Source organism: Rhinoderma darwinii, chromosome 3 (genome assembly GCF_050947455.1).
Source record: "Rhinoderma darwinii isolate aRhiDar2 chromosome 3, aRhiDar2.hap1, whole genome shotgun sequence".
Lineage (NCBI taxonomy): Eukaryota > Metazoa > Chordata > Amphibia > Anura > Rhinodermatidae > Rhinoderma > Rhinoderma darwinii.
The window spans coordinates 421,863,919-421,889,950 of record NC_134689.1 but is presented as its reverse complement, the minus strand read 5'-3'; the positions used below and the strand labels follow the sequence as shown (position 1 = coordinate 421,889,950).

Below are 26,032 nucleotides of genomic sequence, written 5' to 3'. Positions count from 1 at the left end.
AACTATATTACATAGCTTGGTGTCATCTGCAAAAATAGAAATAGTGCTATTAATCCCTTCCTCTATATCATTAATAAATAAGTTGAATAATAGTGGTCCCAGCACTGAACCCTGGGGTACACCACTTATAACCGGGGACCATTCAGAGTAGGAATCATTGACTGGCTGTGTGTTATCTAATATGTGGATGTGTGTTATATAATATGTGCCTGTGTGTAATCTAATATATGAAACTGTGCATTATCTAATATGTGGATGTGTGTTATCTAATATGTGACTGTGTGTTATCTAATATGTGGATGTGTGTTATCTAATATGTGACTGTGTGTTATCTAATATGTGACTGTGTGTTATCTAATATGTGGATGTGTGTTATCTAATATGTGGATGTGTGTTATCTAATATGTGGATGTGTGTTATCTAATATGTGGATGTGTGTTATCTAATATGTGGATGTGGGTTATCTAATATGTAGCTGTGTGTTATCTAATATGTAGCTGTGTGTTATCTAATATGTGGATGTGTGTTATCTAATATGTGACTGTGTGTTATCTAATATGTGACTCTGTGTTATCTAATATATGAAACTGTGCATTATCTAATATGTAGCTGTGTGTTATCTAATATGTGACTGTGTGTTATCTAATATGTGACTCTGTGTTATCTAATATATGAAACTGTGCATTATCTAATATGTGGATGTGTGTTATCTAATATGTGGATGTGTGTTATCTAATATGTGGCTGTGTGTTATCTCATATGTGGCTGTCTGTTATCTAATATGTGTGTGTGTTATATAATATGTGTCTGTGTGTTTTATAATATGTGGCTGTGTGTTATATAATATGTGGCTGTGTGTTATATAATATGTGGCTGTCTGTTATAAAATATGTGGCTGTGTGTTATATAATATGTGGTTGTGTGTTATATAATATGTGACTGTGTGTAATCTAATATACGGTTGTGTGTAATCTAATATGTGGTTGTGTGTTATATAATATGGAGGTTGTGTGTTATATATGTGGCTGCGTATAATCTAATATGTGACTGTGTGTTATCTAATATGTGGCTGTGTGTTATCTAATATGTGTGTGTGTTACATGATATAGGTTTGTGTGTTATATAATATGTGGCTGTAATTTATAAAATATGTGGTTGTGTGTTATATAATGTGTGACTGTGTGTAATCTAATATGTGGTTGTGTGTTATATAATATGTGTCTGTGTAATATAAAATATGTAGGTTGTGGTGGCATACAGGGTACAGTGTTGGCATACAGGCAACAGAGTGGTTGTTTTACAGGTGGCTTGCAGAGTGATAGCATATGCGGGGCAAGACTTTTCTAGAGCCCGTTGTATTTTTTCACACAAAGGGCTTTATTGCTAGCAGGGCCGGCTTTAGGTTGGATGGCGCCCTGTGCGGGATTCTCTATTGCTGGCCCCCACAAAACAAAAAAATTAACCATATATATATATATATATAGACACGCACATACTGGAACATATATACTATACATACATAGAGGCACATATTTAGACATACAGGCAAATATTAATGCAATATATATGTATATATATATATATATATATATATATACACAAACACACATGAGGCACGTATACACACATAATGGGTCTTATACAAATACATATACGTAAATATATGGACATAAAGGCCCAAATATACCCACGCAGGCACATATATACACAGAACAGATAGTTACCTGCAGTCCTATGTAACACCACAGATAACACAGTGATAACTCTCTGATTACAGATAATGTAGTAGATGTTACCTGCAGTCCTATGTAACACCACAGATAACACACAGTGGCACATGAAATATAGTTGGAATGCACAACCGCCATACATACATGGATAGTGTTAAGAGGTTAAAAGGATAGACCGGGTTTAAACTTTTTAAGCAGCAGCAGGAGAGGAGGGCTTCAAATAAAAAAGCAGCCCATACTTACCAGGGCCGGCGTCAGCACCCGGCGAACCCAGGCGAGTGCCAGGGCCCACTACCCTTGGGGGGCCCACTCGGCCGCCGGGTGCTGATGCCGGCATCACGGCATTACTGTCCATATATGGACAGTGATGTCAGGAACAGAGCAGGAGAACCGGGGCAGAGTGCTAGTAGTGCTCTGCCCGGGACGATGGTTCTGGGGCTGCCTCGGAAAACACTGTCCATATATGGACAGTGACGTGAGGGGCTGCTCCTGAAGCGGAATCCCCACCCGGAGTGTCGGCAATGCTCTGGCTTGGGATTCCACTCCTAGAGGGAACCCCAAAGGTGCAACTACCAGGGAGAGGGGCTTTGTGGAACTACCAGGGAGGGAGGCTGTGTGACACTACCAGGGAGGGGGGCTGTGATACTACCAGGGAGGGGGGCTGTGTGACAAAACCAGAGAGGAGGGGACTGTGTGGCACAACCTTGGAGGTGGGGGCTGTGTGGTACTATCTTGGAACGGGTGCTGTGTGGCACTACCAGGAAGGGGGGTTGTGTGACACTACCAGGGAGGAGGGGGCTGTGTGGCACTACCTGGGAGGTGGGGGCTGTGTGGCACCACCTTGGAGGGGGGCTGTGTAGCACTACCTGGGAGGGGAGCTGTGTGGCACTACCTGGGAGGGGGGCTCTGGGGCACTACCAGGGAGGGGGCTGTGTGGCACTACCTGGGAGGGGGCTGTGTGGCACTATCTACGGAGGATGCTAAACTTATGGGGGTACAAACTTGGGGCCTAACTTTATATGGGGGCATAAACAGGGCCTAACTTCTATATGAGGGCACAAAGTGACATTTTCTGCCATTTTACTGCCGCCGTGACTTCTCCCACAAAGGGCTCTACTAAGTCTTGTGCCGCCCAAGGGCCCACATAAACCTGAAGCCGGCCCTGATACTTACCGCTCTCCTCCCAGACGTTCCTGCGCTGGTGTCTTCTGTCATCTCTGTTCTGTGTGTACACAGTGATTGCAGCGGTGACAGCACGTCGACAGTACATCACCACCGCAGCTAATTACTGGTCTCAGCTGAACGCCACTGAGGCTATTAATAGGCTGCAGCGATGGTGTACGGTCAACATGATGTCACCGCTGCAGTCACTCTGTGTACACACAGAACAGAGATGACAGAAGCCCCCAGAGCAGGAAGGTCTGGGAGGAGAGCGGTAAGTATTAGTTATTTTTTTTATTTTAACTCCTCCTGTTGCTTCAACAAAATTTTTAATTTGTATTCCGGACAACCACTTCAAAGGCTATGCTCACCTTTGAAATTGTTTTTTTGTTTTTGTTTTTTTAAATAATCAGTGTGTTTTCTGCAACTTTCTAAATAAATACTTTTTATTAAAAACAATTTTTACTTTTTGAGATACAGCTGCTTTGTAGTCTGTATACAGAGCAGCCGTATCTAGCACTGAGACCTGAATCCGTCAGGCCAGTGGGACTAACGGGTTCAGTGTCAGCAGGTCCTGTGTCTCTGATCCACCTGTTATCGATCACATCTAAGTTATGAATAGTCGACACGCAGGACCCGCTGACCATGAATCCGTCAGTCCCACTGACCTGACAGACTCAGGTCTCAGCGCTAGATACGGCTGCTCTGTATACAGAATACAAAACAGCTGTATCTCAAAAAGTAAAAATTGTTTAATAAGGCTCCGTTCACATGTGCGTCAGGGCTCCGTTCAGGCAATCCATCTGTGCTTTCCGTCAGAATGGAACCCTGACTAAATCAATACTGTAGTCGACTGCGCTTTTGATTCCGTCCTTGCACAACGGAGACAAACGCAAACCATTTGCACCGGATCCGTCACCATTGAAATCAATGGTGATGCAAACGGAAACCTATGGTTTCCGTTTGTTTCAGTCAGGGCTCCGTTCTGACGGAAAGCTCAGATGGAATGCCTGAATGGAGCCCTGACACAGATATGAACGAATCCTTAAATGTAATTACAAAGTTGCACCAAACACACTGATTTTTATAGCAAAAAATATATAAAAATTCAAAGGTGTACATAGTTTTTCACGTAATCTGAACAGGGTTTAAAAGGGCAACAAATGGTAAATGTGCACTATGAAGGCACTGAATTCTGTGACCATTTGACATTTATTAACACTTTAGTGCCTTTCAGTGCCACCATGGTGCCCATTTGTCACCTATTGCCCCTTTAGCATCCATCTGTTTGGTGGCCCCTTGATGCCGATTTGCCATTTACTGCCCCTGTAGACATTAGCATCTTTTGTCAGAGAAGAACAATAACAGGGCAACAAAATGGCAAATTTTCATCAAGGGGGCACTGAATAGAAGGACACTAAAGGGGCAATAAGTGGCAAATGGGCACCAAGGTGACACTGAATCCTCTGTCCATTTGCCATTATTGCCCTTTTTAGAACCCCATCAGTGCCCACATTCAAACAAAGTCCAGTCAGTGACTTACCTGCTGGGCTTCCGGCATACGCTTCCTGCTGGAGCTGGAGCTGCCCGGGAGAAAACGTTCTCTAGGTATCTCCACCTGCCCTGGAAGCGCACAGGAAGCACGGTGTGTCCTCCCTGTCTTGCATCCTGAATGGTGTCATCATGCCTGTCTCGTCATTCAGGACGCAGGACATGGTGAGCGGACGAGCGGTGGTCGGGGCGTGGGGCCGCCAGTATGACGTTGGTGCAGTAAGTGAGTGGCACCTGACCCGCTGGCGTCCCGAGTAGTGGCCAGGGCGCAGGGCATGGACTCCCGGTGGCGTCCCCCTTACAATGTGGCGGGCGGCGCCCCTGTGCGACCGCACTGACCGCACATACCTAAGGCCGGCCATGATTGCTAGTCTGCAATAAAAATGGATCAATTAAAATGTTAGATTGTTGGATTGTTGTTCCTCATCCCTCTGTGTGATTCTCGTATGTCTTGTCTCTACAGCTGGAGATCATTTTATAGACAGACACAAACAGGATCTGATTAAGATAATACAAATTGTACCTCCCGTTATAAATTATCTGTACCGTAAAGGTCTGATGACAAGAGAAAAGCGTGATTATATAATGGGAATGTCAGATACTGAGCAGATGATGAGGCATCTGTATGATATCATGAGAGATCGGGATGACAAGGACAAGGACAAGATTTATGTCACTTTGTATAAGTACAATTCCAGCGTCATTGATAAACTGAAAATGCTGGAAGACTCATCGAAATTAGAAAAAAGTAAGTGATAATGTGATCTGTTTAGATTTCTCTACATATATCACTCTCCTCTGTGAAGACACTTTTTCTTTCAGTGGTGCAGCCTTAGGCTTTCAGCCTGCAACATAAAGTAATCTTGCCTCAATAAAATGTTAAGATACAGATGTTGTAAACTTTTAATTTACTTTTAACACAGTGGTCAGAACCTTCAACTTGACATTTTTAATGGCTTAAAACGAGCACACAGTCCCAGGACAACATTTTATATATGGTGGTGTTTATGGAGTAATATTACCTGGTGCCCCAGGATTAAGTGGGCCCTTGGGCCACACAGACTAAGTGGGTCCCTTTACGGGGGAACTCACGGCGGCAGTAAAATGTCAGAAAATATCACTTTTTGCCCCCATATAGAAGTTAGATCCTGTTTCTGCCCCCATAAAGAAGATAGGCCACCAGTTTGTAGCCCCATAAATGTAGTGCCCACTGTAGATAGTGCCACACAGCCCCTACTCCCAGGTAGTGCCCTTCTTCTAGCGTTCTGCCTGGGACTCCTTCTCTCATCCTGGCATTACTGTCCATATATGGACAGTGATGACAGGGGCAACCCCAGAGCCAAAGTCCCAGGCAGAGCGCCACTAGCACTCTGCCATATACTAGGCTACAGACTCCCAGGCAGAGTGGGCATGGGGGGCAATGATGGCGGGTGGCACGGCCCCCTTATACCATGGGCCCCATAGCAGCCACTATGACTGCTACAGCGGTAGTTACACCACCTCCTAGACAGGGCTCTCTCTAAAGGAAGAGTCCCGTCGGCATCACTCTGGCCGGGGATTCCACTTCTGGAGGAGCCATGACGGCAGCGGAAGCACCCGGCGGCCGAGTGGGTCCCTGAAGGGTAGTGGATCCTGGCACATACCTGGGTTCGCCGGGTGTTGACGCCAGCCCTGTCAATATTTTTGCCCCTCTGCTATGAATCTGCTGTGTCAGGGTACCTTCTGTGTTGTCTTAAAAGGGCCCCAGAGCTCCTTGACTACGAGTCTGAGACACTCCCACTATTCTCGGATTTAACAAATTGTGCTCACGTCAGCAGCTCTGTCCAATCCTTGAACAGAGGTAGTATATTAGACTTAGTTTGAGAAGTGCTGTGGCCATTTTGAGACAATACAAAGGGTACTCAGAAATGGCAGATCCACAGGAGAGGGGCACAACTGGAGGGCACCAGGTAATATTACTCCATATACCCCATTGCATCCATAATTTTGTCCTGAGATCAGAGGGTCACCTTGAGTTATCACGCTGCAGCAAGTTGTCAGAGTCAAGATAAGGATTGATACACCCGTATTATAAACTTGATTACAAAACATTTGTGAAGCTTACATCCACTTAAAAGATTTTTTTTACATGAAGACAACTCCTTTTTAAAAAGATATTAACCCTACAGTATATATTTTCTGAGCACCACCATTTCATAAAGCAACAGGACAAAAAATATACAGTATTCCAAACCTATATCGTTCAAGCTAGCAATAAATACTTACAAAAGACAAAATCTTTTGTTTAGAAAAAGGTCATCTATATTAGTATATATATATATATATATTAAAAACAACTAGTTTACCCCCAAAAAAACAGACAGGATAAAAACATGAAAACATCCTGGGATGAACAGCATGTCAATACTACTAAACGTACAATAATAAAAAATAGTGGCAAACCATAGCTAGGTTGTAAGTCTAGACTCAAGCCCCAGAGAACTTTCTGATTTGCCAAAAGACTGTAACTTTCCGAATGATCTTGCAACCATGCGCATTGTGCACGCGACATCTGACGTCCCTAGCAGCCCTGACACGAGTCTCCCAAAAGCAGCAGCTGACCGATGAGGACGATGTAAGTACAGGGAAAGGTGAGTATGTTAAAGTACCTTCTATGAGGTAACACTGCACCCTTAAGACCAGGTTTATCAGGGGTTTTTTCAAATAGAATCTCTAAAAAGTTGGCATTAACACACCAAATGGGATCCCAAGATCTCTCCTTAGGTTCTTAACTCCTTCAACTGACCAGGAATTAAAGAGAACCTCTCACAATTCTGGAATCTAAGATTTGCTGGATTTTGAATTATTGATGACCTTCCAATAAGATATCTGGTGGTGGTGAAGTAACTGAATGAAGGCGAGACCAGTAATGTCTCAGAAGAGACTTGTGATATATATTGCAAATTACAAAAGACACGGGAAGGTGGAGGCAAAAGCAGATGGTTAATAATCTGAATTACCTCGTACAGAACAATGTTCTCAGGTCCGTGATCAGCCGACACGACCTCCATCTTAATGTTCTTAGTAAACAGACAAATTTTATCTCCAACATGAAATAGTGGACCCGAGGACCATCTGCTATCTGCATATTTGTTCAAGATTTTGCTGTACCTCTGGCCAGAAAGCATCTAAACAGTCAGTGAGTGCTTGGACCTCAGGAGTATCTACCTCAATAAAAGATGAAGAACTGAATCGAGGATGATAACCAAAGTTACAGAAAAATGGAGATGTCTTTATAGATACCTGATAACGGTTATTCAGAGCAAATTCAGCCAAGGGAAGTAATGTTACCCAGTTGGCCTGGTGTTCTGATTTATAGAATCATACATATTGTTCAAGGGACTAGTTAGTATCGGAATAATAGACATGATTAAGCAATCTGAAACAATATTCTTGGGATACTAAATGTAATTTGACAATAAGCTGAATGTAGAGACAGTGAAATAAAATTGCACATTTTGCGAAGACGATCATTAACCACACAAATCACAGTTTTCCCTTCAGACAAGGGAAGGTCAATAATGAAATCCATAGATAAATGAGTCCCCTTGGAACTCAGGAACAGGAAGGGGCTGAAGGAGACCTATACTAACCTTTCAGGGTCTAATGCCAAATCCAGTACTGGATAGCCTGCACCTTGACTGAATCCATACATATCCTGTACCAGAGACAATGAAAACCAAAAAATGTACCTCCTAAACCTGAAAGAAGCAATTTCCTAACTTAGCATATAAATTGTTCTCTTGTAAGTCTAAAACCACAGAACTGACAAGAGAAATCTGATTACTCAGATCAGGCAAAAAAAACAAACAATGTCAAGGTAGACCACCAAGAACCTTCAAATTAAGTCCCTGAAGGTCATTAACAAAGTTTGGAAAAACTTCTGGAGCGTATTTAAAGCAGTCTTCCACTCATCACCTTGCCGGATTCAAATGTGTTTATAGGCGCCCTAAGATCAAACTTAATAAATAATTTAGCCCCTGGAACAGAAAGATCTCTACTATGTAGAGAGTAAAAGGACAGGTAGCCGGAGGGGATAGGTAACATCACTGGGGCATCCACATGGCACAACTCTTTGCAGTCCTTTTGAGTTCTTGCTTTACCAAATAAGTTATTTGCACTTTCTACAGGACACTGCTTCTTTACTGTTACCACCTGGTGTGTTGCTTCTTAGAGAAAACCAAATTGGGCTTAAAAGAAAAGGGAAGATATACAATTTAAAAAAAATGGTGTCTGTTGGACTAACAAGTACAGAAATATGAATGTCCCAGGAATACAAATGTCTCTTTTCCTGTGAAAGTCTTTTTTCTTCTGATCCTCCAAAGCTACAGGGTCTCTGGTGCAGGGAAGCACTGGGAGATTATTGTGCTCCTCACTAGTGGCCTATTGCCAAAGTAACTACGCTACTTTCCTGGGTTGGCCAAAGAACAGACCCTGAGGAGAAATATGTCCCCGCTCTTTAGAACTACAATGGTCTGCCTCAGTCTTGTCCCACTACTTTCTCTATGTTATTGGGTATGTTGTCCATGGTTGCAGAGTACAAAGCCACTTTTCTGTGGTACTTATGGCTCTTCAGGACCGCCCTCTATACAACATTGGTGTATCTATTCTTCAGGGAGGAGCTTTGATGTTTGGATCTCCCCTATTTGTAAAGAGTGGTTATGCAGGTTGTGTCTGGAAATTTGTCAGCCCTTGTTGTTGGTTTACTACTGAAAGTCTTTTTCAGATAAATACACTTCCAAGGCTGCTCCCGTGTAATAGCAGTGCGAGCTGAAAGGTCTTTGTGACGTGTCAGGTCTGCGATGTTGGGCAGTCAATGCCACCTACATGCTGTGCATGCTGTGTATCTAGAAGGTTTTCTGGTTGGCTTGTGGAGCACCTGGACACTGTTGGATTGTTATTTCTTCTGGCACTACTGAACAGATACAATCTGCACTTACTAAAGATGAAATGTTAAAACAGACTTGAAACATTCCTCAAATTAAAGCAGGAATAACTTGGTTCATAAAAGTAATAAAATAACTAATCTTGTAGAATTACTGCAGTGGGCTATGTTGAGTGAATTATGAAACCATCTTCTCAGTCCTGGGTTACTTTTCACCACTCCACCATGAAAGGAACCAAAAACTTATATATATATATATATATATATATTTACTATCCTCAATGCTTAAAAAAGTATAAAATTATATATATCCCATAAGGCTTACCTAAAGAACAAATACCTCATAATGTGTTGGCATATTAAATTTACACCTCTAAACATTAGTGTTTGTTTGATTACACATGTTTGAATAATACTATATATATATATATATATATATATATATATATATATATATATATATATGTATATGTGTATATAATATATATAGAAAGCAACCATAGAACGCAGTAACGGCACCAGGACTTCGGAGTAGATGAAACAGGGTGAATTTATTTATCTCAAGTGAGCGACCTTTCGGTTCAACAGAGAACCTTTCTCAAGCTATCACATACTACACAAAGTGTCAAGTATAAATAGGAAGTACATACAGTGATTCACAGAAAGCCTATGAGATGTACAGTTTCCATAAAATACATTTGTAAATATGATACCCAACCTATATCAAAAGCTGGTTTTAAAGTGCAAACATTTCTTTATAAATCGATATACAAAAAAATAGATAATGCATGAAAATAAAGTGTATAAAAATCGTGAACATTGATTATACTAGCAATTAAGCTGATTTGGAGAGATGCAGAGGCCAATTAAGTGTTTATATATGCAAAACTTACAGTTAGTAGTATAACATCGGTGTCAGCCCTAACCAACATGTAGCGTCCGAGCGCATCTACTCGCATGCTCGAAGGTGGCGCCCAAACCGGAAGTTTAATCCAGTGGAACACAGAGCAAAAAGATCACTATTGCGCATGCGTCAACAGCGGTGATAGTGTAAATAGAAAATATGCATAAAAAAAGGGATTTTTGTAAGTAGAACAAGTCTGCAAATTTGAATTAATGTACAGTACAGTATCCAAATGGATACACCAGATAACATGAGTCAAAACAAAGGGAGGGGGGAGGGAAGGGAAGCAGACTACCAGCAATAATATGACCCCAGCTAAAGAATTGCAGACACTGAAGCGCCTAGGGAGAGTGTCAGGGACTGCAAGGGGTTAAGAAGGATGGAACGTTTCAATAATGCCCAGGACCAGGATTGGTGAACAAGGGGTTGAGAGGGGCGTGGTTAAGAAGATATAAGGCAGGGGTTTGGGGCAGAAAGCCCTCTTACCTTCAAGCTGCAGTGGAAGAAACACCTTTGCTGCTGCTGGAAGATTCGGAGCGTGATCCTTCAGGACTGATGGCGGAAGATCTTTTGCGGCAGGTTGCACAGCGGGTGGCGTTGGAAGGGCCTGCCTGGCTGGAATCCCTGCTAGCTGATGGGGGACGAAGTGGATCAGAGCGTGTCATGGAACAGCCGGGAGCGGCTACCCGAGGTAGGCCGCAACGCGTTATTCGCCCCCCAGTTCGTTTGAGCCCTAGTCCCGTTGCTGTTTGGGGCGCTATGACTGCTGCACCGGTGTGCGCTGGTCACAGCATGTCCCCTAGGCCTATGTCGCCTGGCGCCTCGTCGGTCGACATAGTGCCGCCCTCCCCTCCGTCCACTCGTCGCGCTGCTGTCCCTCCCCATGGCGGTAAGAGGGCTGCTGTTACACCGGCGCAGGCACGGTACAACCCACCTCGAGCTGCAGTTGCGGGCACGGATGCGGCGGCCGATTTCCGGGACAGCGGGGTGAGTATGGCGGGCCCAGGTAACTGGTCCGCCATGGTCGCGTACCACGAGGCATGTTCGCGGGAGCTGGGACTTACTTCCGGTTCCCGTGAGCCGCCGGGGCCGACGCCATCGCTCCCCATTCTGTTCTCTGTGCAGCCGGAAATGGCTGTGGGGAGAACAGAGGCGGGACTTCCTGGCCGGCGCAGGTCGGCCAGGAAACAAGATGGCGGCACCCATGGAAAGAGGATGGCGGCGAGTACAAGGAAGCGAGCGGTGAATACGCGGCATAGCCCTGGGGCGGGGGCTTCTGCTGCGCCTGCTGCTTCTCAACTCCAATCTCCCCCGGTTCCCTGTCAGCAGGGGTCGAGGCCGGGAGGGGAGCGTGCTAGTGAGGATAGGGTCAGGGGAGCGGTGGACCCGTTTTGCCCTTCTCCTGCCTTGTCTCATTTTTCTCCTGCAGGTCCGGTGAGGGAGCGTTCCAGGCGAGGGAGGAAACGCCGAGCTGGAAGACATCGTCATCACGGCCATCACAGACGTCGCAGATCAGGTGGCGTGAAGAGGCATGGTCGGCGGTCTTCCTCGTCTTCCAGTGAGGGATTCTCCATCGGCATCTGCCTCGTCAGGGTCGTGGAGGAGGTCGTCGCGGAGATCGTCACGGCCGCAGAGACACAGTCGACGCCGGGAGGTGCGGCACTTGTCGGTGGATCGTGAGCAGCTGTCCCAGGTTGTCCCTCCCGCCGGGCCGGTGGAGGAGGTTCTGGCCGTGGTTCCAGTGCCGCGGCAAGTGGCTGACGGACCCTCTGGAGTCGGTGGGACCTCTGGGAGCGGTGAGTCGGCCTGCGGTGACGCATGGCTTAATAAATCTACTGCTTCGGGTGCTGATTTGATTTCCGTTTTAAAAGCCGTGGTGGCTGGTTTGAATGTGAATGAGGGAACGTCGGTTCCCTCTGTGCCACCAGGAGGGGCTAAGCTCCCGTCTGAGAGAGAAAATACTTTAGCTAGTTTGACGTTTCGAGATTCTTTGTTTTGTGGGGTCGCTCCTCTCGGGACTCATTTGTCAGCTGAGACCAAGGATAAGATTTGGAAGAATGAATTTGTGGATATTTGGTCCTTGGTCTCAGTGGAGCAGGTGACTGTTGATAAGGAGCGGGTTTTTGAGACAGGTTCGGATAGGAAAGCAAAAGTCGCGAAAACGTTTGGCAACTGGATACAGTGTTATGCTACACTGGCTCACGTGATTTGCCAGCGGTATCCCGGGAAAGGGGCCGAGTTGTTTGTTTATTTTGACACAATTTTCAGCGCCCACAGGCTGCACGGTGGTGCGGCCTGGTGGCGTTATGATGAAGAATTTCGGCGTCGTTTGGCTTTGTCGCCCGATATTAGTTGGGCGACTAAGGCAACGGACGTGTGGTTGCAGCTCATCTTAGCGCAAGGGAGCAAACAGCAACGACCCTTTCCCGGTGCGGCCGCAGCGCCAGGTCCCGCCCCTGGAGCTGCGGCCGCTAGGCCCACGGGGGCCTGTTGGCTCTACAACGAGGGCCACTGTCGGTTCTTTGCCACGTGCAAATTCCGACATGAATGCTCCATCTGTAGGGGCGCTCATTCGGCGCTCCGTTGTTTCCGGAGAGGCAAGCAGCCGGTCAAGGCACCTCCTTCCGGCGCAGCGGAGAACGCCGGTGAACGTTCTCGAGATGGTCCCATGGTTAGAGCGATACCACAGGAGGCGGGAAGCAGAGGTGCTCACTAGCGGGTTTTCGTTTGGTTTTGTGATTCCTTTTGAATATTCTGCAACATTGTCGTTGGCTGACAATTTGAAGTCGATCAATGAGAATGTTGGCATTGCGCGTCTAAAGTTGGCGAAAGAGGTGGAGTTAGGGGGAATGGCAGGTCCATTCTGCGAGCCGCCGTATTCGAATCTGCGAGTTTCCCCCCTTGGCTTAGTTCCGAAGAAGGAGCGGGGGAAGTTTAGGCTGATTCATCACCTTTCCTTTCCTCGTGGCGGTTCTGTTAACGATGGGATTCCCAGGGCGGATGCGGCGGTTTCGTATACATCTTTCGATGTTGCAGTGAGGCTGGTACAGGCGGCAGGACAAGGTGCGTTGTTAGCTAAGTCAGATATTGAAGCGGCTTTTCGTTTACTGCCGGTTCATCCGGAGTGTTTTCACCTGCTGGGTTGTTATTTAGATAATGCTTTTTATGTTGATATGTGCCTTCCCATGGGTTGTTCCATATCGTGTAGTTACTTTGAAATGTTTGCGTCCTTTCTAGAATGGGTAGTTCGTTTGGAATCTGGTTTTGCTTCGGTCATTCATTATTTGGATGATTTTCTTTTTGTGGGCCCTGCGGGCTCTGGGTTGTGCAGCACGTTGCTACGGGTGTTTCGGCAGGTAATGTCGCGTTTTGGGGTACCTATTTCGGAAGACAAGACTGAAGGCCCGGTAACTGTTTTGTCATTTTTGGGCATTGAGATTGATACCGTGCAGATGATTTTTCGCTTGCCTGATGACAAGTTGGCAAGTCTGGTGTCGCAAGTTGACCAGGTCAGGGGGTCTAAAAAAAGTGACGTTAAAACAGTTACAGTCGTTATTGGGACTGCTGGTGTTTGCCTGTCGGATAATTCCAATGGGTCGTGTTTTTTCTAGGCGTTTGTCCTTAGCCACTAGGGGTATATTGAAACCGAATCATTTCATCCGGGTAACGTCCTGGATGAAAAAGGATTTGTTTTTCTGGCATTCCTTTTTGAGTTCATTTAATGGTAGGTCGGTGTGTCAGGACGCTGAGTTGTCTAATATAGATTTGGAATTGTTCACGGATGCAGCTGGGAGTGATGGTTTTGGAGCAATTTTGGGCCGAAGTTGGTGTAGATCCCCTTGGCCCTCGCATTGGGGGGAGTTAGGTTTGGTACGTAATTTGACGTTATTGGAGTTGTTTCCGATTATAGTTGCTATAGAGTTGTGGGGTAGCGTGATGGTGAATAAGCGGATTGTATTTTGGACAGACAACATGGCGGTGGTGCACGCGGTGAACGGTTTGTCGTCTAGGTCATTACCTGTATTAGCGTTATTACGATGGTTGGTTTTAAAATGTTTGGAGTTAAATGTGTGGTTTCGTGCAAAACATGTTCCGGGAGTCCGTAATGTGATGGCCGATGCTTTGTCTCGTTCACAGATGTCCTGGTTTCGGGAATTGCACCCGGCAGCTTTGGCAGAAGGGGAGTCGTCCCCCCCTTCACTTATGGGCCCTGGTCGAGGACAACTTATGAGACTGTTGAGGGGTTCTGTGGTGCCAGCGACTTGGAAGAGTCATTCCAGAGCGTGGGATCGGTGGTTGGAGATTGCGGGGGTAATTTCCCATCACAGGATGGTTGTCACCTTGATATCACCCTTGCAAGCTTGGTGCAGTTACGTCAGGAGGGTTGCAGTGCGGCCACTGCAGGAAAACTTTTAGCAGGTGTGGCCTTTATGTTAAAATTGTGGGGATGTAGAGATGTTACAAAAGAATTTGTTGTTAGGCAGTCTTTGAAAGGGTGGAGGAAAGAGGCGTTTTCCAGGGACACGAGGCGTCCAGTATCTTTTGCGCTCCTGGGTTGGCTTCTATCCGTGTTGTGTTTTGTGTGCCGGGATGAATATGAGGTTTAGTTGTTTGGCGCGGCTTTTTCTTTGGATTTCTTCGCCGCATTACGGGTCAGTGAGCTGGTTCCACCCAGCGTAAACACAAGCGGTGGGCTACTCGGATCTGATGTGGTGGTGTTGGGGGATTCCCTCCGGGTCTGCGTTCGGAGGTCAAAGACAGATATGGCAGGGAGGGGAGCTTGGTTGTCGATTAGGAAGATTGGGGGGCAGGAGTGTCCGGTAAGGTTGGTTCAAGAATTTGTGTCTGTCCGGGCGCCCGGGGTTCAATTCTTGATACATCAAAATGGTTCAGCGATGTCGCGTTTTCAATTTGAGGCGGTTTTTAAGGCCGGGCTAAAGTACCTGGGGCTGCCACATGGCGAGTTTGGCACACATTAGTTTAGGATTGGCGCTGCCACGGAAGTAGATGCCTTGGGCTTGGATTCAGTGGCTATCATGCGTTTGGGTAGATGGTGTTCTAATAGCTATAAGTCGTATGTGCGACCGGATTTGGTTTTAAAGTGTGATTAATCATGGTGGTTCCCCTGTTAGTTTCCTTTTCTCCTCCTTCCCCTGATCCCCCCCCCTCCCCACCCCTCCCCTCCTTCCTCGTTTCCATATGGTATCGTGTTATGCTATTCCTGTCTGTATCCTTTCGCATTTGTCCGGGAATTTAGCTTGACTTTTCTTTTGTTAGGGTCTCGGCGCCCCCAGGTGTGGATCCTGGGGCACTCATATGTGCATTGGGCAGCGGTCCCAGCAGTACGGAGGCCGTTGGGTCCGAATTTGGGCCTCTCACAGGCCGACGTCCACTGGTGAGGTGTCCGGGGACTACGGTGGGTGCAGTTACTGCCAGAGGCTGTGGCAGTTACGAGGCACATGGAAGGACCTGTGGTCCTGATTATCCATGCTGGGGGGAATGATATCGGCCAAGTAAAAATGGCCGAGTTATTATAGTTTATACAGACTGATTGGCGCGATTTCAGGACCTGTTCGCCCGTTGTGTTGTGGTTTGGTCCGAGATAGTGGCGCGCACGGTGTGGCGAGGAGCGAGGAACATGGCGGCATTGGAGAGAGTGCGCAGGCTTATTAATGTGCGGGTGTCGCGGTTCATTCGCTCAATAGGTGGAATTGGGTTGCAGCACCAATCCCTGGAGGGGGATAATGCGGATTTGCTGGCGCCGGATGGAGTGCACCTCAATGATATCGGGCTCGATATCTTTTTATTGGATCTGTTGGATGGTGCCGAGAGAGGGCTGCCGTTTCTTGGTGGGGGTGGTCGGGGGACTGAGTAGGTTTCTCAGTTCCCCTTCTTGGCGGAAAGTACGGCAGAAGAAGACAGAGTTAGCACCCTACATGCCTGATGGAGACATGGAGCATCGGCATTTCAGGAGAAGGAGAGAAAGAAATATATATATATATATGTCTTCATGCCGATGGTGTAAATATAATAATAAAGCTGTGGCCACTTCCACATTTCCATAAAGAAGGTGTTGGTGTGTTATTTAATGAAGGATGGTATAAGGTCCTGGGCAGGTAAGGTGGACAATGGGTCCTTGCAGTCTTGCAGACACTGAAGCGCCTAGGGAGAGTGTCAGGGACTGCAAGGGGTTAAGAAGGATGGAACGTTTCAATAATGCCCAGGACCAGGATTGGTGAACAAGGGGTTGAGAGGGGCGTGGTTAAGAAGATATAAGGCAGGGGTTTGGGGCAGAAAGCCCTCTTACCTTCAAGCTGCAGTGGAAGAAACACCCGCCCTCCCTCCCCTGGTGGTGTTGGTTTTGTTTTTGAAAAAAATTTCTACGGTTATATTCTTGTTCTGGCGTTTTATCTGGTTTTTCGTAGATGTCACAGCTGGCGGAAAGTACGGCAGAAGAAGACAGAGTTAGCACCCTACATGCCTGATGGAGACATGGAGCATCGGCATTTCAGGAGAAGGAGAGAAAGAAATATATATATATGTCTTCATGCCGATGGTGTAAATATAATAATAAAGCTGTGGCCACTTCCACATTTCCATAAAGAAGGTGTTGGTGTGTTATTTAATGAAGGATGGTATAAGGTCCTGGGCAGGTAAGGTGGACAATGGGTCCTTGCAGTCCTGCCATATATCAAACAAGATATATCCTGATAAAATGTTTGAGCTCTGACACTTAACAGGGATAGTATCATCCCAATCAGGGATATCAAATATACCCAAACCCAAAATATCAAGGGAAGGACGCATATTCCAAATGTACTCAGCATGCGTTTTTTTGTTGTTTTTTTTTTTAGCAAAAGGGAGCTCACTCTGTTTATATGGAACAAAGGGTACTCTACTGTATAATTCACTACAACTTTAAAACCAGAATGTAAAGACATACAAAAGACTACATCGTGTTCTGAGAAAAAAACATTTTAAGCCATTTTAAACATTTTAATTTTAATATACAGTATTTATAAGCACGAACACTGTAGAATCAAATACAAATATATATATATATATATATATATATATATATATATATATCAAAACTAGGCTCTAAATTATATATATGCAAGAAACTATACCGTCGAATAGGTGTTGCTATCAGTGTGTGAAGAGTGGGAGAAGAGGGTTGCATTGACAATCCAACACAATGGGCAGCACTTTGAACACATTTTATAAGTGGTCAGAAACTTGTAAATAACTCATGAAAGAATAAAGTAACGTTAAAACCAAGCACACCATTGTTTTTCTTGTGAAATTCTCGATAAGTTTGATGTGTCACATGACCCTCTTCCCATTGAAAAAACTAAAGTTGGATACAAAATGGCCGACTTCAAAATGGCCACCGTGGTCAACACCCAGCTTGAAAAGTTTCCCCCCTCCCATATACTAATGTGCCACAAACAGGAAGTTAATATCACCAACCATTCCGATTTTATTTAGGTGTATCCATATAAATGGCCCACCCTGTATATCAGTATCGATCTAACCCGTTTAACCCCTCAGATGCAGTGCTCAATAGCGAGCGCCGCATCTGAGTTGTTTTGGAGAGAGGGAGGGAGCTCCCTCTCATCCCACCGACACCCGGCGATAAGATCGCCGAACGTCTGTGTCTTCGATGGCAGCCGGGGGCCTAATAAAGGCTTCCAGGTCTGCGAGTAGTGAATGCCTGCTAGGTCATGCCGGAGGCATGTCCTAGCAAATGCCTCTCCATTTTAACCCCTTAAGGACGCAGCCACATTTGGACCAAATGCCACAGCCTAATTTTTAAAAACTGACATGTATCACGTTATGTGGTAATAACTCTGGAATGCTTTTACCTATCCAAGCGATTATGAGTTTGTTTTCTCGTGACATATTGTAAAATGTGGTTGATAAATTCAATATTTTTTGTGAAAAACACAAATTTTTCTAAATTCAAATGTATCTGCTTGTAAGACAGATAGTTATACCACACAAAATAGTGACTAGTTAACATTTCCCATATGTCTACTTTAGATTTGCATCATTTTTTGAACATCCTTTTTTTTTCTAGGATGTTACAAGGCTTATAAGTTTAGCAGCAATTTCTCAAAATTTCAAGAACATTTTGAAAGGCTATTTTTTTAGGGAACAGTTCAGATCTGAAGTAGCTTTGAGGGCCTTATATATTAGGAACCCCCACAAATCACCCCATGTTAAAAACTGCACCCCTTAAAGTATTCAAAACAGCATTTAGAAAGATTCTTAACCCTTTATGCGTTTCACAGGAATTAAAGCAAAGTGGAAGGTAAATTTGCAAATATCATTTTTTTTTGCAGAAATTCCATTTTAATCCATTTTTCCTGTAATACTGAAGGTTTTTACCAGAGAAACACAACTGAATATGTATTGCCCTGATTCTGCAGTTTTTATAAATATCCCACATGTGGCCCCAGTGTGCTACGGGCCTGACAAAAAGGCCCCCATAGCAAAGGAGCACCTAGTGGATTTTTCGGCCTTCCTTTTCTTAAAACATATTTCAGGCACCATGTCAGGTTAGAAAAGGTCTTGTGGTGCAAAAACAAAGGAAACCCCCCAAAAGTGACTCCATTTGGGAAACTACACCCTAGAGGAATTAATCTAGGGGTGTTATGAGCATTTTGACCACACAGGTATTTCCTAGATTTCATTAGAATTGGGCAGTGAAAATGAAAAATTACATTATTTTCCAATAAGATGTAGCTTTACCTCAGAATTTTTAATTTTTTCAACAAATAAATGAGGAAAAGCACCCTAACATTTGTAAAGCAACTTCTCCAGAGTATGGAAATACCCAACATGTGGTCATAAACTGCTGTTTGGGCAAGTGGCAGGACTCGGAAGGGAAGGCATGCCATTTAGCTTTTGGAGCACAGATTTTGCTGGTTTGATTTCTCGGCACCATGTCACATTTGTAAAGCTCCTAACGTACCAGTACAGTAGAAACCCCCCAAAAGTGACTCCATTTGGGAAACTACACCCCTAGAGGAATTCAATTAGGGGTTGTAGTGAGCATTTTGACCCCCCAGGTGTTTCATAGATTTCATTAGAATTGGCCAGTAAAAATGTAAAATTACATTTTTTTCCACTAAGGTGTAGCTTTAGGTCAAAATGTTTCATTTTCCCATCAAATAAAGGAGAAAAATCACTATAAAATTTGTAAAGCAGCTTCTCCAGAGTACGGAAATAACCCATATGTGGTAATAAACCACTGTATGAATACACATCAGGGCTCAGAAGGGAAGGAGCGCCATTTGGCTTTTGGAGAGCAGATTCTGCTGGATTGGTTTTTCTGCACCGTGTCTCTTTTGCAAAGCCTCTTAGGTACCAGTACAGTAGAAACTACCCAAAAGTGACACCATTTGGCAAACTATAGCTATTGAGGAATTTATCTAGGGGGGTAGTGAACATTTTAACCCCACAGGTGTCTCATAGGTTGTATTACAAATGGGCAGTGAAAATGAAAAATTACATTATTTTCCAATAAGACGCAGCATTACTTCAAAATTTTTCATTTTCTCAACAAAGGAGAAAAAGCACTGTAACATTTGTAAAGTAACATCTTCAGAGTACGGAAATACCCCACACGTGGTCATAAACTGCTATTTGGACACACAGCAAGGCTCTAAAGGGAAGGAGCGCCATTTACTATTTGGAGTGGAGATTTTACAAGATTCGTTTTTTGACACCATGTTGCATTGAGCTATAGTACCAGTACAGTGGTACCCCCGGAAAATTACCCCATTTTGGAAACTAGATCCCCCAAAAAATTTATCTAGGGGTGTAGTGAGCATTTTGACCGCACAAGTGTTTTGCAAAAATTAGTAAATAGATGTTGCAGATTGAAAATTGCTGTTTTCCACAAATATGCCATTTCAGTGCCCAATGTGTTGTGCCCAGCTTGTACCACCGTAGACACACATCCCATAAATTGTTAAGCGGGTTCTCCAGAATACAGTAATACCCCATATGTGGTCATAAATTGCCGTTTGGGCACACTGCCAGGCTCAGTTGGACCACCATTAGACTTTTGAAGTGCAGATTTTGCTTGGTGTTTTACTGGTATTTCAGCTCATAATGTGGGGGCATATGTAATCTGGGCGGAGTACATCAGGGTATATGTAAGCTGGCCGGAGTACATCAGGGTATATGTAAGCTGTGCGGAGTACATCAGGGTATATGTAATCTGTGAGGAGTACATCAGGGTATATGTAATCTGGGCGGAGTACATCAGGGTATATGTAAGCTGGGCGGAGTACATCAGTGTATATGTAATCTGGGCGGAGTACATCAGGGTATATGTAAGGTGGACAGAGCACATCAGGGTATATGTAATCTGTGCGGAGTACATCAGGGTATATGAGAGCTGGGCGGAGTACATCAGGGTATATGTAACATGTGAGGAGTACATAAGTGTTATTGTAATCTGGGCAGAGTACATCAGGGTATATGTAATCTGTGCGGAGTACATTAGGGTATATGTAAGCTGGGCAGAGCACATCAGGGTATATGTAATCTGGGCGGAGTACATCAGGGTATATGTAAGCTGGACAGAGCACATCAGGGTATATGTAATCTGTGCGGAGTACATCAGGGTATATGAAAGCTGGGCGGAGTACATCAGGGTATATGTAATATCTGAGGAGTACATCAGGGTATATGTAATATGTGAGGAGTACATCAGGGTATATGTAATCTGTGAGGAGTACATCAGTGTATATGTAATCTGTGTGGAGTACATCAGGGTATATGTAAGCTGGGCAGAGCACATCAGGGTATATGTAATCTGTGCAGAGTACATTAGGGTATATGTAATATGTGAGGAGTACATCAGGGTATATGTAATCTGTGCGGAGTACATTAGGGTATATGTAAGCTGGGCAGAGCACATCAGGGTATATGTTAGCTTTGCGGAGTACATCAGGGTACATGTAATCTGTGAGGAGTACATCAGGGTATATGTAAACTTGGCGGAGTACATCAGGGTATATGTAATCTGTGCGGAGTACATCAGGGTATATGTAAACTGGGTGGAGTACATCAGGGTATATGTAAGCTGGGCTGAGTACATCAGGATATATGTAAGCTGTGCGGAGTACATCAGAGTATATGTAAGCTGGGCAGAGTACATCAGGGTATATGTAAACTGGGCGGAGTACATCAGGGTATATGTAAGCTGGGCGGAGTACATCAGGGCATATGTAATATGTGAGGAGTACATCAGGGTATATGTAAGCTGTGAGGAGTACATCAGGGTATATGTAATCTGGGCGGAGTACATCAGGGTATATGTAATATGTGAGGAGTACATCAGGATATATGTAATATGTGAGGAGTACATCAGGGTATATGTAATATGTGAGGAGTACATCAGGGTATATGTAATATGTGAGGAGTACATCAGGGTATATGTAATCTGTGAGGAGTACATCAGGGTATATGTAAGCTGTGAGGAGTACATCAGGGTATATGTAATCTGGGCGGAGTACATCAGGGTATGTGTAAACTAGGCGGAGTACATCAGGGCATAATAGGATGATGTAATAATGGGGAGAATGAATAATCCATGGATTGGTGTGGCTTTGAACCAATCCTTTATACACAGGCCGTGTTTATTGGGTATTATACAAAATATCTGCGCTCCAGTATTGCCTAATCTTTGACTTGTTCACTCACCCTATAAGCCGCACAGGGCCCTAAAGTTACCTCATCTCCGCTGTGTCTACGGGGTCCACCTGTGGGGTCCAGCAATTTATTGAAATTCTACTGGACCTAAAAAATTAGTCTGGGTCGTCATTTAGCATCATTGTGTTTTGAGAGTCATAACGTGTTATTTTTCCGGTGACGGAGCTGTGTGAGGGCACGTTTTTTGTGGAACGAGCTGTAATTTTTATTGGTTCCATTTTGGGGTAAATGCGATTTTTTTTTATCACTGTTTATTAATTTTTTTGTGAGATGAGGAAACCAAAAAACAGCAATTCTAGTACGTTTTTGTTTTTTTTATTTTTTACAGTGTTCACCGTGCAGTATAAACAACATATTAACCCCTTCCCGCTTTTGAGTGTGACTGCACGTCCAAATTCAAAGTGCTTTCCCGCACACGGGCGTACAGTAACGCCCTGTAGATGAAGCCGGCACAGGAGCTGTGCGCGCTTCATCTTCAGCGGCTGTCAGCTGTCATACACAGCTGACATCCCGCTGCAATGGCTGCGATGGCAGTTACCGCCGATCACAGCTCCCTCTGTACCCCCCGGGCCCCCCCCCGCGATGGATCGCGGGTGTCGATGGTTGCTATTGCAACCAGGAAGCCGTTCCTAGGCTTCCTGGTTGCCCAGGTACGGTAGTCTATTAGGTCCTGCCCGAGGCAGGACCTAATACGCTAAATTGTCAAATGAAGAATGACAGTTACAATGCACTGCACTACATAAGTAGTGCAGTGCATCGTACCGGGGATCAGAAGACCAGATCTTCAAGTCCCCAAGTCAGTGTAAAAAAAATGTTAATGAAAAATAAATAAATAAAAGTTTTAACTAATAAAAACAACAATTGCCCTGTTTCCCTGATCAACTCCTTTAGTATTAGAAAAAAAAATTAAAACAAGAAAAAAAAACTATACATAATAGGTATTGCCGCGTTCGGAACGTCCTGATCTATAAAAATATCACATTATTTTTACTGCACGGTGAACACCGTCAACATTTTTAATAAAAAGCAATGACAGCATTTTTATTTTTTGTAATAAAAAGTGATCAAAAAGTTGCAAGTAACGAAAAGTGGTACAAATAGAAACTACAGTTTGTCACGCATAAAACAAGCCGTCCCGCAGCGATATCAACTAAAAAATAAAAAAGTTATGGCTGTCAGAAAATGGCGACACTAAAACATGATTTTTTTAGAAAAGAGTATTTTTATTGTGGGAACGCAGTGAAACGTAAAAAAACGATATAAATTTGGTGTTGCTGTAATCTTATCGCCCCGCAGAATAAAGTTAAACCCCTTAATGACCAGCCTATTTTGAACCTTAATGACCAAGCTATTTCTTTTAAAAAATACATTTGCGTCGACATAGCTGTAAATGGTCTTGCTTTTTGTGGGAGAATTTGTATTTTTTAATAGCACCATTTTGGGGTACATATAATTTATTGATTGACTTTATTTGGGGGGGGGAATAAAAAAAAAATGTTGCCACTCTTTTTTGCATTCTAAATCGACGCCATTTACCGTGTGGTATAAATAACACAATACCTTTATTCAGCGGGTTGTTATGATTACAACAATACAAAACTTGTATAGATTTTCTATGTTTTACTACTTTTACACAGTAAAAACTCTTGTTTCTCCATATTTGAAGAGTAATAACTTTTTTATTTTTCCGCCGATGCAATTGTATAAGGGCTTTTTTTTGCGGGACGACTTGTAGTTTTTAGACTTGTAGCTTTTATTGGTACCATTTTGGAGTAGATGCGGCTTTTTGATCACTTTTTATCACATTTTTTTTAAGTCAGGATTCACAGAAAACAGCAATTTTTCCAATGATTTTTATATTACTTTTTACGGCGTTCACCGTGCGGGTTAAATAATATAATGTTTTATAGTCGGGGTCATTCCGGATGCGACGATACTAAATATGTGTAACTTTTTTACTTTATTTGTTTTTTTTTAATAGTAAAGCAGTTTGTAAGGGGGAAAAGTGGGTTTTTCATTATTTTTCACATTTTTTTTATTAACTTTATTAAACATTTTTTTTAACTTTTTTACTACTCGCACTAGGATACTTCAATATGCGATCCCCCGATCGCTATTATAATACACTACAATACTTTTGTATGGCAGTGTATTACTGCCTGTCCATTTAAAATACGCTTTAAGGGTATGTTCACACGGCCTATTTACGGACGTAATTCGGGCGTTTTTGCCCCGAATTACGTCTGAAAATAGCGCCTCAATAGCGCTGACAAACATCTGCCCATTGAAAGCAATGGGCAGACGTTTGTCTGTTCACACGAGGCGTATATTTACGCGCCGCTGTCAAATGACGGCGCGTAAATAGACGCCCGCGTAGAAGAAGTGACCTGTCACTTCTTTGGCCGTAATTGGAGCCGCTATTCATTGACTCCAATGAATAGCAGCGCTAATTACGGCCGTAATTGACGCGGCGTTCAAGCGCCTGCACCTGCCGGTACGGCTGAATTTACGGGGATGTTTTCAGGCTGAAACATCCCCGTAATTTCAGCCGTTACGGACCCCCGCCGTGTGAACATACCCTAAGAATCAAAAACACTTTGAAAATCAGCTCCAAAAACGCCTCGATTCAGAGGATGTTTTCTCTTGAAATCAGCCTTGTATTTTTCTGCCTCAAACATATGCCGTGTGAACATACCTTTACTTGTATAAATATATGAATGGCACATACAAAAACTATGGAGAAAGCCTTTCCCATGTAAAACCCCCTCAAAAGACAAGGGGCACCCCCTCCATCTGGAGAAAAAAAGGTCCAATCTGCAGAGGCGACAATACTTCTTTAGGCCTCATTTACACGAGCGTGTGCGTTTTGCGCACGCAAAAAAACCGCAGCGTTTTGCGTGCGCAAAAGGCACTTGACAGCTCCATGTGTCATCAGTGTATGATGCGCGGCTGCGTGATTTTCGCACAGCCGCCATCATAGAGATGAGGCTAGTCGACGTCAGTCACTGTCCAGGGTGCTGAAAGAGTTAACTGATCGGCAGTAACTCTTTCAGCACCCTTGACAGTGAATTCCGATCACAATATACAGCAACCTGTGAATAAAAAAAAAAAGTTCATACTTACCAAGAACTTCCTGCTTCCTCCAGTCCGGTCTCCCGGCCGTTGCCTTGGTGACGCGTCCCTCTCTTGACATCCGGCCCCACCTCCCTGGATGACGCGGCAGTCCATGTGACCGCTGCAGCCTGTGATTGGCTGCAGCCTGTGCTTGGCCTGTGATTGGCTGCAGCTGTCACCTGGACTGAATTGTCATCCCGGGAGGTCAGACTGGAGGAAGAAGCCGGGAGTTATCGGTAAGTCAGAACTTCTTTTTTTTTTTACACGTTCATGTATATTGTGATCGGAAGTCACTGTCCAGGGTGCTGAACAAGTTTAACTCTTTCAGCACCCTGGACAGTGACTGTCTCCTGACGTCGCGTACCGCAAAACTTTTTGCCGGGTTCGGTCAAAACGAGTTCGGCCGAACCCGGTGAAGATCGGTTCGGTTCGCTCATCTCTAAGACACTCTGTTTGGATGTTTGTAAACAGAAAAGCACGTGGTGCTTTTCTGTTTACATTCAGAGTTTGACAGCTCTTGCGCGAATCACGCAGTTCACACGGAAGTGCTTCCGTGCGACCTTCGTGGTTTTCACGCACCCATTGACTTCAATGGGTGCGTGATGCGCGAAAAACACAGAAATTGAGAACATGTCGTGAGTTTTTTTCAGCGCACTCACGCTGAGCAAAACTCACGGACTGTCTGCATGCCCCCATAAACTTGTATAGGTCCGTGCGACCCGCGTGAAAAGCACGCGAGTCGCACGGACGTATATCACGTTTGTGTAAATGAGGCCTTATTGCGATAACGGTGAATCTGTGGAATAGCCGACCGCAGCAGCCGTCACAGCAAGGACAGGAGATGGCTTTACAAAAAGGCAAAGATAATTTCTTAGAACAAAAAAATGTCAGCTCCTATGTCAATATTTAGAATTC

The 26,032-nt window shown here is 44.3% G+C and overlaps 1 protein-coding gene across 2 annotated transcripts in view; it reads left to right on the top strand.

Annotated features, from left to right (window-relative positions):
- Positions 1-26,032, top strand: part of LOC142748464 (uncharacterized) — a 120,048-nt gene that overhangs the window by 60,290 nt on the left and 33,726 nt on the right. For both annotated transcript variants that reach the window (XM_075855557.1, XM_075855558.1), the window contains exon 7: positions 4,906-5,190. In XM_075855557.1, the coding sequence (XP_075711672.1) occupies positions 4,906-5,190 (285 nt within the window). The remainder of the gene's footprint in view (positions 1-4,905; positions 5,191-26,032) is intronic.